At 33.4% G+C, this 17,738-nt stretch overlaps 1 protein-coding gene across 6 annotated transcripts in view; it reads right to left on the reverse strand.

Moving 5' to 3' along the window:
• Positions 1-17,738, reverse strand: part of LOC7483556 (peroxisomal (S)-2-hydroxyacid oxidase GLO4) — a 36,790-nt gene that overhangs the window by 1,227 nt on the left and 17,825 nt on the right. For 2 of the 6 annotated variants that reach the window (XM_052451149.1, XM_052451150.1), the window contains exons 2-11: positions 5,010-5,157; positions 4,812-4,936; positions 4,684-4,730; positions 4,525-4,602; positions 4,145-4,269; positions 3,836-3,893; positions 3,627-3,689; positions 3,272-3,341; positions 2,977-3,077; positions 2,780-2,884 (exon numbers count right to left, since the gene is read on the reverse strand). In XM_052451149.1, the coding sequence (XP_052307109.1) occupies positions 2,780-2,884; positions 2,977-3,077; positions 3,272-3,341; positions 3,627-3,689; positions 3,836-3,893; positions 4,145-4,269; positions 4,525-4,602; positions 4,684-4,730; positions 4,812-4,936; positions 5,010-5,152 (915 nt within the window). In that variant the 5' untranslated portion in view covers positions 5,153-5,157. Of the gene's footprint in view, positions 1-2,779; positions 2,885-2,976; positions 3,078-3,271; positions 3,342-3,626; positions 3,690-3,835; positions 3,894-4,144; positions 4,270-4,524; positions 4,603-4,683; positions 4,731-4,811; positions 4,937-5,009; positions 5,158-5,575; positions 5,596-5,642; positions 5,914-17,738 lie in introns of those variants that run through there. The other 4 variants (XM_024597252.2, XM_024597251.2, XM_002304194.4 and 1 more) reach the window with 4 other exon arrangements.

A 17,738-nucleotide genomic window follows, 5' to 3' on the forward strand; every position in this document is an offset into this window, starting at 1 on the left:
TAGTTGCTATATATATGTTAGGAATATATAGCTTCTCTAATAACAGGACATAAAGTAGATGTAATATGCAGTACCCGAGATCATTTATCATTTTTTTTTTATCTCTCATGATCTCATTTATTAAACTTTTTATTTTTATAATTATATCTTATCACATAGACATATATAATTGATCTACCAATAAATACAAGTCAATGTGATAATACCAAAATGATCTTTCTCTTTTATCAACTCTCTCAATTTCCACTTAACTCTTTTTTCTAGTAATGTCCATGTAGATCGAATCATTCATAATCTTTTGGCAATATACTAAGTTAGTGAATATCAAATCTAAGTCTTGAGAAACAGACGAGAGTCATAAGAGAACAAGTGGATATTATTAATAATCTTTAGGGTCTTATACAATATCAAATTAAGATCTTAGTTTGTATTACTCTTATTTGTCATATTACGCATATGTGTTATGAAACACATGCTATAATATCATCTCTTTTCTCTTGGAGTGTATGTTTTTATACATAAAACCATATAGATGACAGTTTAGACATACCTGATATCTAACTTTGACTTCATTTTTTTACTCATTCACTTTTGATTCATTAGAACCCACATCTGGCAATAAAACAGATATAGTGATAATTTTAAATAATTACTTAAGGTCAAAGCTATAACACATATTCCAATTACCTCTCTCTATATTTTCTATTGAAGAGAAACCTCATATATTAAGCTTGAGTGTTATCTTATTACTCAGATTAAAAGCTCAAAATCTTCTCATCTCTATTCATCACAAAAATAAAAGACGTAATTATCTATGTGATAGAGCCAATCTTTTATCTATCCGACATACTTCTCATAATTTATTTTTAAATAGTAAACACAAACATGTATATATGTCCTTCAACTTATGTAATTAGGCATCAATAGCATTATTAAACTGAATAGATCATTGTCTTGAAGACTGTTTTAGACCATAAATTGACTTTAAAAGTCTACACACTTTGTGTTCTTGGTCTATCTTGATGAAACCTATAGGTTTTTCCATATAGATTTCTTGTTCTAATTCTTCTTTAAGAAAAACAGTATTTACATCCATTTAATATAATTCAAGATCAAGGTTAACTATTATAGGTAGAATCAATCTTATTAAGGCAAACCTCATAACATGTAAAAGTTTATAGTTAATTCTTTCATGTTTCGTGTATCGTTTAGCCACTAACCAGGCCTTATATTTTTTGATACTACCATTAGCTTTTTAATTTGTTTTACAAACCCGCTTGTTCCCAATGGTTTTGTGTCCTTTTAGAAATATAGATGAGATTGATTCATTGATAAATCAATAGAAATGTTACTCCTACTCAGACCATCAATCAAAGATGGATTCATCATATGTAGTAATTGGGTTTCGGTTGAAACTAATTCATCTCCCTCCAAATTGCTCCAACTTAAAAGTGAGCCCGTATGTATTTGTATGCGGAAGCATTCTGTTCTTGAGTTTTATAAAGAGATAGGTCTTGACCTCCTTTTCTCTATCTAGATAAATTATTATCTAAAAATATGATATCTTGTAATTCAAATTCAGTTATATCTCCACTTTCTTGCTTACTTATGAACACATGTCTTTTTGAGTGTTCAAAATATCTTATAAAAATACATTTCTTCGATTTTGAACCTGGTTTTTCATATTTATAAGAAAAATCTTAAGCATAAATAACACAACCTTAAAGTTTTAAAATACTCAAGTTAGGTTTATGTTTTGTTCATAATTCATATATTGTGTGGTTGTAACATACTTGGAGGACATGATTAAGTACATACATGACTTAAAGTTTCTATAAAAGTGATGAAATAGATACCCGTATATTGTTCTCATATTCATCCGACCACAAATGTTAAGATGAATTAATTGCAATAGAAATTCGGCTATAATACCATTTGGAAATTGTTTTCTTCCTTTTTTTTTTCTTTTTCTAGCTATCAAATTTCACAAGTAGACAAATCTATTTTTCCAATAGTCCACGATTAATGCTTAAAACATACATGCATATCCTTAACATCAATTAATTATGTCAACAATGATTTCACATTAAGTTTAAAATGGAAAGATCACTATGTTTATAATCATTATCTAAGATCCTAATGTATAATTATTAATATCATAATTAATTATGTAAGGATCATATACTTAAAATAAAATATGTTATAAGAATTCCAAAAAATTATAATCCCACATTAAACATTGTTATAAAAAAATAGAATTACATTACTGGAATTACCGAGTAATCAATGCATTAGTGTTATTAACACTAATTTCAATGAGATAATAGATCAACTTTACAAATATCATTATTATAGAATTACACATTATTTATTTATGTATTAACAGACATCAACTGATACACGAAATTAATGCATAAATGGGAATCAATGCACATATCATTATTATAGAATTGCACATGAAAATAAATGCACAACAATTAATGCCATATTATTAATATAGATCATTATATTTTAGTAGTCATACAAAACCATCTTTAAAGATAATTGTATAAAATGTTATGTTTGGTATTGAGGTTGAACTGTTTTTTCATTATTTTTTGAATTTTTTTTTAAATTAATATTTTTTATGTTTTTTAATTATTTGAAGCAATGATGTTAAATAACTTTTTTAAAAATAAAATAAAAATTATTATTTTAATATATATATATTTTTTAAAAAAGCTTATCAATGGTAAAAGAGATAATTAGTGGAAGATCATATTTATTTGTTTTAACTTACAAGAACTGCTTGTGCACCAAGGGCCAGCGCCTTGAAAACATCTGTTCCTCGCCGTACTCCTCCATCAAGGAGAACAGGAACTCTCCTTCCTACGGCTTGAACCACCTGCAAAAAAATTACATTTCCATGTCAATTGAATTGTCTGAATTAATAAGGAGTATAATTTAGACTGTCTGCATTCTTTAAAATGAGTCTACCTCTTCCAGAACTGAGATTGTGGCTGGAGTATAATCAAGCTGACGAGCTCCATGATTGGAGACGATAATTCCAGCAGCACCTACTTCCATGGCCTTAATGGCTGCAAAATAATCTCCAGTGTGTAAAAGATCTATAGCTTACATATTCCAGATTCCGTTATGATTGGCTGAGCAATGACTGATAATTTCGAAGAGAGTAGAAGAGTGTTATGTATTCAAGTGTTTTGTTCAAGGCCAAGAAGAAAGATAGAAAACAGAGTGACGCAAACATCATCAGATGAGACTTTGATCTTACCATCCTCGCGAGTGAGTATTCCCTTGATCAGAATAGGCAAGCTTGTAATGGATTTTAGCCATGCTATATCCTGCGGTGTAACGAAGCAATGGTTAAATATAGGAATTTTTGTAATGGTTTATGTTATGTATGAATGCTGCTTGCTTAGCCAGGGTTATAATCAATAAGGCTGCAAAATAAAGTCCATGAATCAGCCAACTAAACCGCATTGCTTTCAGAATTGGTTATGACAACTGGTTCTATACTCAACTCTTCTATTGAGTGGGCATCTCATGCAGGTGAAAAGTACAGCCTGAAAATAAGGGTATGATAAATAAATTGAAAGGTAATTAAATGAGAGTTTTCTGGTTTTTACCCTCCAACACAAAGAAGGATCGAAGATTTCATTGGTGTTAGGTTTTATGTTCGAACCTTTATCCTGCAAGAGTTCATATATATCTGTAAGTCGAGGAAAAAAAATTGGACACAACCGCTTCACATCGATAGGCCAAAAATTAAAAGCTATGTGAATCAATGCTGGAGAAATGAACACAAGCTTAATGCCCATTTCAATAATTTACTCACAGAGAATACTTCAATTGACATTAGACCTTCCAAATTCTTCAGCTGGGGCAAAATCATCCTGCAGAAGTGTGGCAGATGATTTCATTTTGGGATGCAAATGCATATATCTTTAAATACATGCATTTTTGTTTTGAGTGGAAACGAAGACAGAATAGTGGTTACAATCAACATTAAAGTCACATTCCACCAACAAATGAAGTGGTTTAGAACAGGTTTTTTTTTTTTAAGAAGTGGTTCAAAACAAGCTTTAATAACTCTTAAATCCCCTATATGTGCATATATAATGAGAGAGGAAAAAATGATATCTACTTATTCTTTATGTCTGCCTCCTTTCGACCACGTCTTGGACGATCAGCTGTTAGGACGATAGCCTTATATCCACTCTTTTCAGCTCTCTGCACAAGGTTAACAGCTATATCTCGTCTTTTGCATACCTAATCACATGCAGAAGTGTAAATGCTTACAGTTTAGTTCCCAAATTCATATGCATGTTGGTACCACAGCAGAGTTGCCTCAATTGAATTCTAATGGCACTTATAAGTGTCATAGAAAATGTGAAAATGCTAAAAGTTGTTTCTGTTGCACTACAAAAGAGAGTTGAGCGAAGAATATTGTCACTTAAAAAATTAAAAGAGACTAAATTTCTTTTTAGAAAAAAAAAAAAAGAGAGCTCATGGAGTTCTAATTACGTATAATTGAAAGAATCGAACAGCATCGCAGCTGGCAGCAACCTCCTCCACGCTGCAGGAAGCTGTGAAGGATAACATCTGGAAAGAAATAAATCCCATTATCCAAGCATGTAAAGCAAAATGGAAAAAATATCAAGGCTGAATGTTCCTCATATGTACCATTATAGTATTACATGCAGCTGCTGCTCTGGCAGTGGCAAGCTCTCCTGGGATAGACGGAAAAGCTGGTAAAAGCAGGATGAAGAATGAATGTACAAACTAATAACTCTTCAGTCAGAGGATAAGACCTTCAGGATGTGCTAGCTTATGCATAGAAGTTGGGGCTATCATAATCGGCGCCGAGATAGTGTAGCCCAATATATTAGTAGACAAAGCTATGCTGCTCACATCCACAAGAACTCTAGGCAGCAATCTGAATAAAAGTGGTATGTTAAATTTCATGCCCTTTACTATACACGCATCAGGAAATAGTTTCAAGGCATTACATGATTCTCTGAAATTCTTGCACATTCTTCTTTAATGTGTGCTCATCCTCTGCTCCTCCAGCATAGAAGTCATAGTACATTTTTGGAAGGGCTTGCCTAGCCAATACTTGGAACTCGTTCACATTAACTATTTCATCTGCCATTGAACCTGGAAACTTGGATTACAGTCAAATGTCTTGCTTTACAGCACTTTTAGAAGCCTAAGCTCCAGTAAAAATCATAAAAAGACTAGGGAACACATTAATTATCAAAATTTGCAATGAAAGGTGATGCTCTAATTTTGCGCGTCGAAATTTTTTATGTCTTGTAATCGACAATCAATGAACATTATTTTGGCCACAGCAAACCCTAAACTAGCCTCCGAATTAGATAGGTTGTGCAAAGCAGAAGGTATATATATGTGCAAGTTCGAGTGAACTATCTGAATTCTTAACACAGGGTATAAACTGTAAATTTAGCACTTGTAGTTACAACTTTGTACTATCTGAAACGCTAAAACATGCGAGACCGACACGAAATAACAAATTGTTTCCATTCAAGATCACAGGGTAATCAAGAAGCTTAACTGCAAGAAAAACAGGTTGTGCTGATTCCCCAGCTAAAAAGACAAAGAAAACTGCAAGAAAAATATACCTACGGTAGTAGAAAGCTCCAGGGAAAAAGAGAAGGATTGAAACAGGTATTGCCAATCAAGGTATCAAGGTATCAAGAAGAGTGAAAAAGAAGAAGAGAAACAGAGTGTGAATTAGAGATGGAACGTACATAAATGAAATGTTAGGCAGCAAATAGAGACTGAAGTTGGCATCATGTCATTGGCTGCCTGCAAATGGTTTGTCATTTTTTGTCTTCTTTCATCGTGTCATTGTCTGCCGGCAACTGGTTTGTCATTTCTATTCATTATGGTATTAGACGAGTGATACTGGAACGGTGCCCATGCTTTGTAAACTTCCTTTTTTTCATGTAAAAAAATAATATTAGGAGCAGCAAGTATATTCTTTTTTAAAAAATATATATGTATTTCGAGTTATACACGAATGAATTGAATAAGTTGATTTTATTTTAATTAAATTAAAAAATAATAGATTAATCAATTAAAAAAAATAATAACAATCAGATTAACCTTGAAAGTTTTTTTTTAATAAATCAAATGATATATCTCAATTCATAGCTCATTAAACACAAAAAAATAAAATGAGATTAAAAAAATTAAAAAATATAGCTCTGGTTAACCCTAGTTATAATGACAAACATATAAGTTTAGTAATCAGGTAAGAGTCAACAGTGAAATTCCATCAAACTTGCTGTCTAAATCATAAGATCAAAATAACACTATAGGAAAAAAAAAGAATTATAAAACCTGTTTTTTTCTATAAAAAAGTTAAGTTGTGTTAACTTTTAAACTTGTGACTCATGTTATTAGAAATAGAAACAGAAACACATATAAAACTAAGTGAATAAAATAAAAGAAAAAAAATATTATGCAAAGCTGAACATATTATAAATATTTTTTTTATAAAATAAATCTTATATATAAATATATAAAAAGCATTCAAAAATTAAACACAAAACAAAGCATTGTTTTTTTTTATAAAAAAACTCTATTAAAAAAAAGTCTTGAAAGTCTTGTTGTCTAGGCCATGAGACTGTGATAAACTGATAGAAAAAAAAATTAAAGATAACCACAAAACCAATATTTGTTTAAAAATTAATGCAAATTAATGAAATCGTAAAAGAAAATGAGAAAAAAAAGGAATCCCTAACTGTATCAACTTTTAAAACTCATGACTTGTGTCATTAAATCAGATACACGATAATGAAAAAACCACAAAGCTGAATCCCCAACAAATCAAATGCCGAAGGATGAAAGTGGAGAAAAATCTATAACACAAAAAATTGTAATTAAAGGAATGAGGTTGAGAATCAATTTTTTTAAAAAAAAATCTAAAAATCATAATAAAAACTAACATTAGAGTGTTAAATTGAAAATTTAACAAAAGAGCCAGGGAAATAAATCAAAAATCAAAAGAATAAGAACCAAATTAAAAATAATAATACTTGACAAATTGTAATCCAAGGATGAAATTGAAAACATCAATTTTTTTTTCTAAAGGGCCAAGGACTAAAATAAACAATAAGAAACATAAGAACTAAAATCAAGAAACAAAACGAAAAGAGGTTTGATGTGCACTTTTGCTAGGAGAGAGAGAGAAGTAGGAAGAAAAACAAAGAAATAACCACCGACGATAAATCATCCACCAAGTATCACCACGCGCTACACCATGAGGAAGAAGGCAAGACGACGCTTTTGATCAGATAACGGAACAACATATTTGACCACGAGGATACACTGCACGTGTCATCCATAGGATGTTGACGTACCCCACGCGCCAATGTTTGAGCATCACGTGTCATCTGCTCTTTGATTTAAAAATCAATTAATAAGAGCAAAAATATCCAAAACACCCCTCGTTATCCCCACATTTAACAAAGAAACCCATATGAAAAGATGAAAACACCTTTGGACTCTTTCCTTTATTTTTTTTATTGTAAGGGCAGAAAGGTCTTTTCATAATCTTGAAAAAAATGCAAAGACATAAATACCCTTTACGAGCTGTTCAATGTTATGTTTTTAGCTTAGGGGAAAATAAGTAGTTATACTATTTTTTTTTAAATGAAAAGATGTTAGTAAACCCTAGCAATCCTTTAATGACAAATTTGTAAATTTGGAAAAGACAAAATTACACAGAACCGCATCAACGAAAATTCTCTTTGAAGGATAAAATCGATATTATACTGTTATAATCCACAGTGTAATATCTCTATATCTACATTGAAAAGCCCAGTAAAGCAACAACATGTTTTATATTTTTGTTAATGTGTGTTTGTATGTGTGCGCATATATATATATATATATATATATATATATATATATATATATATATATATATATATTTCCCAAGTCAACAATGTTAAATAATATTTATGTAGTCTTATTTATTAAGGGTAGAATAGTACTTTTAGTTTAACCTATATATACGTTATTTGTATTTAGGTTAAGACTAAGCATTCATAATATACAGATTATTCAGAATTCTAGCCTTCTTTTTGTATTTGATCTCAATTATTTTAACATGGTATCAGAGCTGGTTTTATGGAACGAGGCTTAATCCCGAACACAACTTCGCGGATCCAACTTCTGCAAAAACTTTTGGAGTGAGATTTTGTCTTCCGCTTCTACAAAATTTGGTATTTCGTCAGTTTTTGCAATTATTTTGGTATTTCGTCTTCCTTTCAGCTACTGCAATTTGGTATTTGCGTTCAGTTTTTGCAAATTTGTTTTGTGTTTTGGAGTAATCGCATAATTTTGAGAAGATTTTTGTTTAGTTTCTGCAATCTCTGTTCAGTTTCTGCAATTTGGTATTTTGTTTTCCGCTGCTTTTGCATTCTGGTTCTCTGTGATTGTTGATTATGGCTACTGAAAGAGATGATTCGCTTCAGTCTGTGAGTGTGAGGTTGGATGGGAAGAACTATTCGTATTGGAGCTATGTAATGTGAAATTTTCTTAAGGGTAAGAAGATGTGGGGGTATGTTAGTGGAACTTATATGATACCTAAGAATATTGAGGAGGGGGATGTTGTTTTGATAGATACATGGGAAGCAAATAATGCAAAGATCATTACTTGGATCAACAATTCTGTTGAGCATTCGATAGGTACGCAGTTGGCGAAGTATGAGACAGCAAAAGAGGTTTGGGATCATTTGCAAAGGTTATTCACGCAATCAAATTTTGCAAAACAGTATCTATTAGAGAATGACATACGAGCTCTTCATCAAAAGAATATGAGTATTCAAGAATTTTATTCTGCTATGACAAATATTTGGGATCAATTGGCTCTTACAGAATCGACAGAATTAAAGGCATGTGGTGCCTATATTGAACATAGGAAGCAACAACGATTGGTACAATTTTTAACAGCACTTTGCAGTGACTTCGAATGACTTAGAGGTTCAATTCTGCTTCGTTCTCCACTGCTTTCTATTGACTCTGTTGTCAGTGAGTTATTGGCTGAAGAAATACGTCTTCAGTCTTATTCTGAAAAAGGGAATTCTTTCTGCTTCAAATCCTTCTGTACCAGCAGTACCTTCTAAGCCATTCTCTAATCATCAGAACAAGCCTTACACAAGGGTTGGCTTTGTTGAGTGCAATTTCTGTAAGCAGAAAGGTCATTGGAAGGATCAGTGTCCTAAGTTGAGATAGCAGAATCAAGTTTGAAAGTTTGGTAGTCAGTCACAATCTAATGCTCATCGACCACCTCAGGGTTATAAACCACCACACCACAATACTGTAGCAGTAGCTTCCCTAGGCTCTATTACCGATGCTAATACTTTGGCTGAGCAATTTCAGAAGTTTCTCTCCTTACAGCCACAAACAATGTCCGCTTCTTCCATAGGTCAGTTGCCTCATAGTTCCTTAGGTATGTCACACTCTGAATGGGTCTTGGATTCTGGTGCTTCCCATCATATGTCTCCAGATTCCTCGTCTTTTACCTCCGTGTCCCCTTTGTCCTCCATTCCTGTTATGACTGCTGATGGCACTCCTATGCCCTTAGCAAATGTTGGTTCTGTTGTCACACCTCACTTGTCTCTCCCTAATGTTTATCTTATTCCAAAACTCAAATTAAATCTTGCGTCTGTTGGTCAAATATGTGATTCTAGTGATTATTTAATCATGTTTTCTGGTTCTTTTTGTTATGTACAGGATCTGCAGTCTCAGAAGCTAATTGGGACAGGCCGTAGGGAGAATGGACTATATATTTTGGATGAGTTAAAAGTGCCAGCTGCTGCTGCTGCTGCTACTACTACTACTGTTGATTTGTCTTCCTTTCGTTTGAGTCTTTCATCTTCTAGTTTTTATTTATGGCATTCCCGTCTAAGTCATGTTTCGTCTTCTCGTTTGAGATTTTTGGCATCCACATGAGCTTTAGGAAACTTGAAAATTTGTGACATTTCAGATTGTAGTGGATGTAAACTAGCAAAATTTTTTGTTTTACCTTTTAATCGAAGTATTTCCGTTTCATCTTCACCATTTGATTTGATTCATTCTGATGTATGGGGACCTTCTCCTGTTGCCACAAAAGGAGGGTCTCGATATTATGTCTCTTTTATTGATGATCATACTCGTTATTGTTGGGTTTATTTAATGAAATATCGTTCTGAATTCTTTGAGATATATGCATTTTTTCGAGCTCTTATCAAAACTCAATATTCTGCTATGATCAAATGCTTTAGGTGTGATTTGGGTGGGAAATACACCTCTAATAAATTTTGTCAAATGCTTGCCTTAGATGGAACCGTCCACTAAACTTCATGTACAGATACTCCTAAGCAAAATGGTCTTGCTGAAAGAAAACATAGGCACATTGTCAAAACTGCTCGTTCTCTCTTGTTGTCTGCTTTTGTTCCTAGTGAGTTTTGGGGAGAAGCTGTTCTTACTGCTGTAAGTTTGATTAATACAATTCCATCTTCTCATAGTTCGAGTCTATCTCCTTTTGAAAAGTTACATGGGTATGTCCCTGATTATTCCTCATTTAGAGTTTTTGGTTGTACTTGTTTCGTTCTTCGTCCTCATTTAGAACGCAGTAAGCTATCCTCTTGATCCGCTATTTGTGTCTTTCTGGGTTATGGTGAAGGTAAAAAGGGGTATCGTTGTTTTGATCCAATAACTCAAAAACTTTATGTGTCTCGTCATGTTGTCTTCCTTGAGCATATACCCTTTTTTTCTATTCCATCCACTACTCATAGCCTGACAAAATCTGATCTTATTCGTATAGATCCTTTTTCTGAGGATTCTGGTAATGATACATCTCCCTATGTTCGATCAATTTGTACTCATAACTCTACAAGTACTGGTACTTTACTCTCTGGCACACCTGAAGCTCCATTCTCATCTACAGCCCCTCAAGCTTCATCTGAGATTGTGGATCCACCTCCACGCCAGTCCATCCGCATTCGTAAGTCCACAAAACTACCAGATTTTGCTTATTCTTGTTATTCTTCATCATTTACTTCCTTTTTTGCTTCTATTCATTGTCTATTTGAGCCCTCTTCCTATAAATAGGCAATTCTTGATCCGCTTTGGCAGCAAGCTATGGATAAGGAACTTTCTGCTTTGTATAAGGCAGATACTTGGGATCTGGTTCCTCTACCTCCTGGTAAGAGTGTTGTTGGTTGTCGTTGGGTGTATAAGATCAAGACTAATTTTGATGGGTCTATTAAGCGATACAAATCTAGGCTGGTTGCAAAAGGATACTCTCAACAGTATGGTATGAACTATGAGGAGACATTTGCCCCAGTTGTAAAAATGACTATTATTCGTACTCTTATTGATGTAGCTTCGATTCGTCAGTGGCATATTTCTCAGCTTGATGTTAAAAATGCCTTCTTGAATGGAGATCTTTAAGAAGAAGTTTATATGGCACCCCCTCCTAGTATTTCACATGACTCTGGATATGTTTGTAAGCTTAAGAAAGCATTATATGGTCTCAAACAAGCACCCCGTGCTTGGTTTGAGAAATTCTCTATTGTGATCTTGTCTCTTGGCTTTGTTTCTAGCAGTCATGATTCTGCTCTTTTTATTAAGTGCACTGATGCATGTCGTATCATTCTGTCTTTATATGTTGATGACATGATTATTATTGGTGATGATATTGATGGTATTTCAGCTTTAAAGACATAGTTGGCTAGACGATTTGAAATGAAGGATTTGGGTTATCTTTTATATTTCCTGGGTATTGAGGTAGCATACTCACCTAGAGGTTACCTTATTTCTCAGTCAAAATATGTTGCAGATATTCTTGAGCGGGCTAGACTTACTGATAACAAGACTGTAGATACTCCTATTGAGGTTAACGCAAGGTACTCTTCTTCTGATGGTTTACCTTTGATAGATCCTACTTTATACCGCACTATTGTTGGGAGTTTGGTATATCTCACCATTACTCGTCCAGATATTGCATATGTTGTTCATGTTGTTAGTCAGTTTGTTGCTTCTCCTACTATTGTTCACTAGGCAGCTGTTCTTTGTATTTTGCGATATCTTCGGGGTACAGTTTTTTAGAGTCTTTTACTTTCATCCACCTCTTCCTTGGAGTTGCGTGCATACTCTGATGCTGATCATGGTAGTGATCCCACGGATCGCAAGTCTGTTACCGGGTTCTGTATCTTTTTAGGTGATTCTCTTATTTCTTGGAAGAGCAAGAAACAATCTATTGTTTCTCAATCATCCATCGAAGCAGAATATCATGCCATAACATCTACTACCAAAGAGATTGTTTGGTTACGTTGGTTACTTGCTGATATGAGAATTTCCTTTTCTCATCCTACTCCTATGTATTGTGACAACCAGAGTTCTATTCAGATTGCTCATAACTCGGTTTTTCATAAGCGCACTAAGCACATTGAGATCGATTGTCATCTTACTCGTCATCATCTTAAACATGGCACCATTGCTTTGCCTTTTGTTCTTTCTTCCTTACAGATTGCAGATTTCTTTACCAAGGCGCATTCCATCTCTCGTTTTTGTTTTCTGGTTGGTAAACTCTCGATGCTTGTAGCTACCGCATCGTGAGTTTAAGGGGAGATGTTAAATAATATTTATGTAGTCTTATTTATTAAGGGTAGAATAATACTTTCAGTTTAACCTATATATACGTTATTTGTATTTAGGTTAAGACTAAGCATTCATAATATATAGATTATTCAGAATTCTAGCTCCCTTTTTGTATTTGATCTGAATTATTTTAACAAACAAAAGATAAAAAAGAAAGCAAGTTTGTAACTCCTGGGTAAATTCATGTATTTTGATTTACAAAAAAAAAAAGAGGAGGGGGGGGGGAAATATATATAGAAGTTAAATGAGTGGAAATTATTATCTAATAATATAAATGTGGGACAAGGATTTAAATTGAATAGGTCAAACTTTTGGACCAAATGGTTTTAAAACAAAACAAGGAAGGACTTAAATGAAAAAGGGGGGAAAACTTGTAAATATATAAACAAGTGGGGAGTGGATTTTAAGAGGGGAGTGGCCGGCCATGTTAGGGCTTGAGAGGGAGAAGAATTGAGTGAAATTTATCAAAGTTCATCCAAAATAAATTCACAAAAATAAAAAATAAAAAAGGAAGGAGATATAACTAGTGATTAAAGTTTATTAGGAAGGGTTTGAACAAGAAAATCTCAAAAGGGGAACAAAATATTTTTTTAAAGAGGGGAGGCATTGAGAGGAAAATAAGGGGGGAAGGAGGAAAGAGATTTGTGTGGTGATTTCAAGCTTTCCATCTCTTATTTCTTTGAATTAAAAGGTGACAAATCTTTTCCTCTCAATTAAATTGATATATTTAGTATGTTAAGATTTTATGCAATTGTATTAGTGAATAATTATAGTATGAGTTGTGAGGTTTAATGGGTTAATTTATGAAATTATGATGAATTAATGTTTTAATAAATGAAATAATAGTGGGTAATGTTTCAATTTGTGAAATTGAAGAAAAAATAATTATGGGTTCTTTTAAGGAGAGGTTTCGGCCAAGAGAAAGAAAATGAATGAAAATATTGGATCAATAATTAATTGTTGAGTTATGTGGTAATACTAATGATGAAGGAGTTATATTAGTGATGAGTTAATATTATTGAGTGATAATTAAATGAGTTATATGGTAATATTGATAATGAAGAAATTAAATTAGTGATGAGTTAATATTGTTGAGTGACAATTAAATGAGTTATATGGTAATATTGATGATGAAGAAATTAAATTAGTGATGAGTTAATATTGTTGAGTGATAATTAAATGAGTCATGTGGTAATATTAATGATAAAGAAATTATGTTAGTGATGAGTAGATATTGTTGTTGAAAAATTAAATGAATTATATGGTGATGTGTTGAAGAAGTAATTAAATTAACAATGAGTTGTTTTGCTGGTTTGATAAGTAAAGTGGTTTTGTGGTGATGTTGTTGATGAAACAATTAAATTGATGACAAGTTGATTTTGTTGAAATAAAATTTAATTGGTAATGAAATGAACCTGCAGGAGTGGACGAGGCTCCAGGAACCACTCAGCAGACAGGTTCAGCTAGTAGGACGCAAACACCAGGTAGGTGTTTAATATCTTGAATATTTTTTCTTTCTCTGAACTTTAGATATTTAAATTTTCCCTTGATCAATAAAATTTTATGTGGAATGCTGGTAGATTTTCCCATGATAATTTATTTTGAAAATAGAGAACTTGTGAGCCAGTTATCCTGTATGGAACTGGTGCCCTGTGAATGGGCAGCTTGTGAACCAACTATCCTGGTATGGTACTGGTGCCCTGTGAATGGGCTGTTAGTGGACCAGTTATCCTGGTATGGAACTGGTGCCCTGTGAATGGGCAGCTTGTGAACCAGCTATCTTGGTATGGTACTGGTGCCCTGTGAATGGGCTGCTGGTGGACCAGTTATCCTGGTCTGGTGCCCTGTGAATGGGCTGCTGTGTGGTATAGAACTAGTGCTGGTAGTCCAGCTGTGCTGGTATGGAACTATTGCTGGTTTGGAACTCAAGTTCTATGATGTGGACATATTTAAATTTTAGATTATTGATTTGTGAATAGTACTTGGAAGATGATAGTAAATGTGGAAATTTTGTGAATAACTAATGTATATATTTATATGTTAATGCAAATGTAAATGCTTTAATTGACCATAATTATATTTTAAATCATTATGCAGGTTCATCTCAATACCGCGCCTCCTAGTAGTTTTAGAGTTTACTTCCATTACCAGTAAATCTTTTGGATATGTAAATTGTTGATAATAACATTACTATCTGTATATTTTGAAGATTATAATGTTGGGTATGTATGAATTTAAATGGATCAGCTTATTTAACTTGTACTCTGTTATGTAAATATTATTTGGTTATAATGGTGATATATATATATATATATATATATATATGGATTTTGGCAAATCCAGATTGATCCCAAAGATAGATACAAAACTGCTTTTACAGTTTCTTTTGGCCAATACGAATGGAATGTAATGCCCTTTGGCTTAAAAAATGCACCTTCCGAATTTCAACGCATCATGAATAACATATTCAATGCACATTCAAAATTCTGCATTGTTTACATCGATGACGTGCTTATTTTTTTCACATTCCATAGAACAACATTTCAAGCATCTACATACCTTCTTCCATACTGCCACACAAAATGGTTTAGTTGTTTCTAAAACAAAAATTTTTAAACAGCTACAAGATAACAAAGAACAAATACTCCAGTATACATCTGCCCACCGGAATGACGGCCAGAAAAATTACTCTACTATAAAAAAGGAGATCCTTTCAATTGTTCTTTGTATTACAAAATTTCAAAGTGATTTATTAAATCAAAAATTTCTCTTATGTGTGGATTGCAAATCTGCAAAAGAAGTTCTCCAAAAAGATGTCCAAAATCTTGCTTCCAAACAGATTTTTGCCCGATGGCAAGCCATTTTAAGTATTTTTGATTTCGATATTGTTTACATTAAAGGAGAATCAAATTCCATCCCTGATTTCCTAACCTAAGAATTCCTTCAAAACAGGTCCTGATGCCTCCTAAAGCAAAAGCCAAAGACAAGGGAAAAGCCCCTCAAACACAGCCTACAAAACCAGAAAGCCCCAAGCCTTCTACAAAACTCATGTCTTCAGTCATCCTAGCCGCCAAGCCTATCAAATCTTGGTATGAGGCAGTTATTGAAGACGAAGAAGCTACAAAACCACTACAGGTACAAACAGACGTAGTTTAACATTGGGTTGACACTATATCCAAATCGCCAGAATTACTCCTGGCATTGCAAAAAGTGTTCCAACAAGCCTCCAATGACTCCGTATCTCAAACAGATAGTATTTCCAACTCACTTTTAAAACCCCAAGAAGGCATTTCATCTTCAAAACCCCTCCTTTCCTTACAACAAACTAGTTTTCCAAAAACCAAATCCAAATATATTTTCAAAACTGCTTTCCAAAATATTTTAACTATGGAAGAAGGATTTTACCATGAAAACCCTTCCATTGCTGCTTCAAAAATTTTCCCTCCAAAATGGTACTACAAACCTTGGAATCTAGCTCAACCACAGTCCTATTATGCAACCATTCTTGAAATTACCGATTCTGTAAAATTCAAACACTTCAAACTACATTTTGATTACACTGAACCGGTATACTCTACATGCATTATTCACAAAGTCATCCACCCTAAAGATTGAGGGCAACCCTTGCATCAACCTCTCTCCTTCCACATGCACTACCGAACAAGCCCCCAAGACTTCAATACTACCTACACATATTGGGATTACCAACAGGCATGGTTTAATGCCTTCCTCATCCAAAATCAAAATCATAGCCATTATTGGCTTTTCTACTTCCACAATACCATGAATACTACAAATCTCCCCCTTTGGTTCCTTCAATGGAGGGACTTTTATGGTTGTCATGTTGACTACCTTAAAGAACATCTTTTAGTTGAAAATGGTTATCTACATTTCAAAAGTAATTTCCAACCAAGTCCTTATGAAAGAAAATTTTCTTCCCTCCTTATCTTCTGTACAAAATTTTTTGTTCCGTGGGTATGTTCATGGTTCTATGATTATAATATATATATATATATATATATATATATATATATATATAAGTATGTAGTTAATATCATTTGTGATAAACTGTACTTAAAAGATTATATATGATTGAAAGAAGTATATTAAATCTATAATCTATGGTTTGTGTATCATGGTTAAGATAATTCTTTCTTCATTTTAGCAAAATAATTATTCGTTGAGTTGATATGTTAGAGAAAGTGAAATATTGTTGATTAAGATATGTTGGAGTATAATAAGAATATTGAATTGTGGAAATGGTTGATTAGGGACTGATGTTGATTTTGTCGATAACTTGGGATAGGCTAAATTAGGGGAAACTCTGCTGAAATTTTTGAAAAAAAGAACAACATGAATTTTCAAAATATATTGCTAGAAAATTACGGGGTTGTTACAAAGTTGGTCATTGTCAAAAGTATAACTATAATGTGACAACAACAACTAATGGATAAATATATTTTATACACAACTCACTTGCTTGAAAAACCATTAATATAAGGGTCAAAGATAGGGTGATGACACAACACCCTTGGACTTAGCCACGTACTAAACTCAAACGTATGTGGGTCTGGAAAAATATCAGACCCAAATACCCTTGGGCTCAGCTACGTGCTGAGTTTAAATGCTTGTGGGTCTAGCAATATACTAGACTCAACTCTCTTAGACTTGTAATGCGCTGAACCCAAGCAGTTGTGGGTTTGGGAAGATGCTAGACCCAATACCTCTGAGCTCAACTACGTGCTAAACCTAAATGCTTATGGTTTTAGTAAGATGTCAGACTCAACTCTCTTGACCTCGGCTACATGTTAAGACCAAGCACTTGTGCGTTTGACAAGATGTCAGACCTAACCCCCTTGGGCTTGGCTTCATGCTGAGCCCAATCGTCTGTGAGACTGGAAAGATGTTAGACATAACTTTCTTGAACTTAACTATATGTTAAGCCTAAGCATATTTGGGTCTGGAAAGATGTCGAGCCTAACATCCTTGGGTTTCAAATCATTCCAGATCTAAACATATAGTTGGTGGTCTTTATGAGCCTCATGTTGGGTCGCACGACA

The sequence above is a fragment of the Populus trichocarpa genome, chromosome 3 (genome assembly GCF_000002775.5).
Source record: "Populus trichocarpa isolate Nisqually-1 chromosome 3, P.trichocarpa_v4.1, whole genome shotgun sequence".
Classification (NCBI taxonomy): Eukaryota; Viridiplantae; Streptophyta; class Magnoliopsida; order Malpighiales; family Salicaceae; genus Populus; species Populus trichocarpa.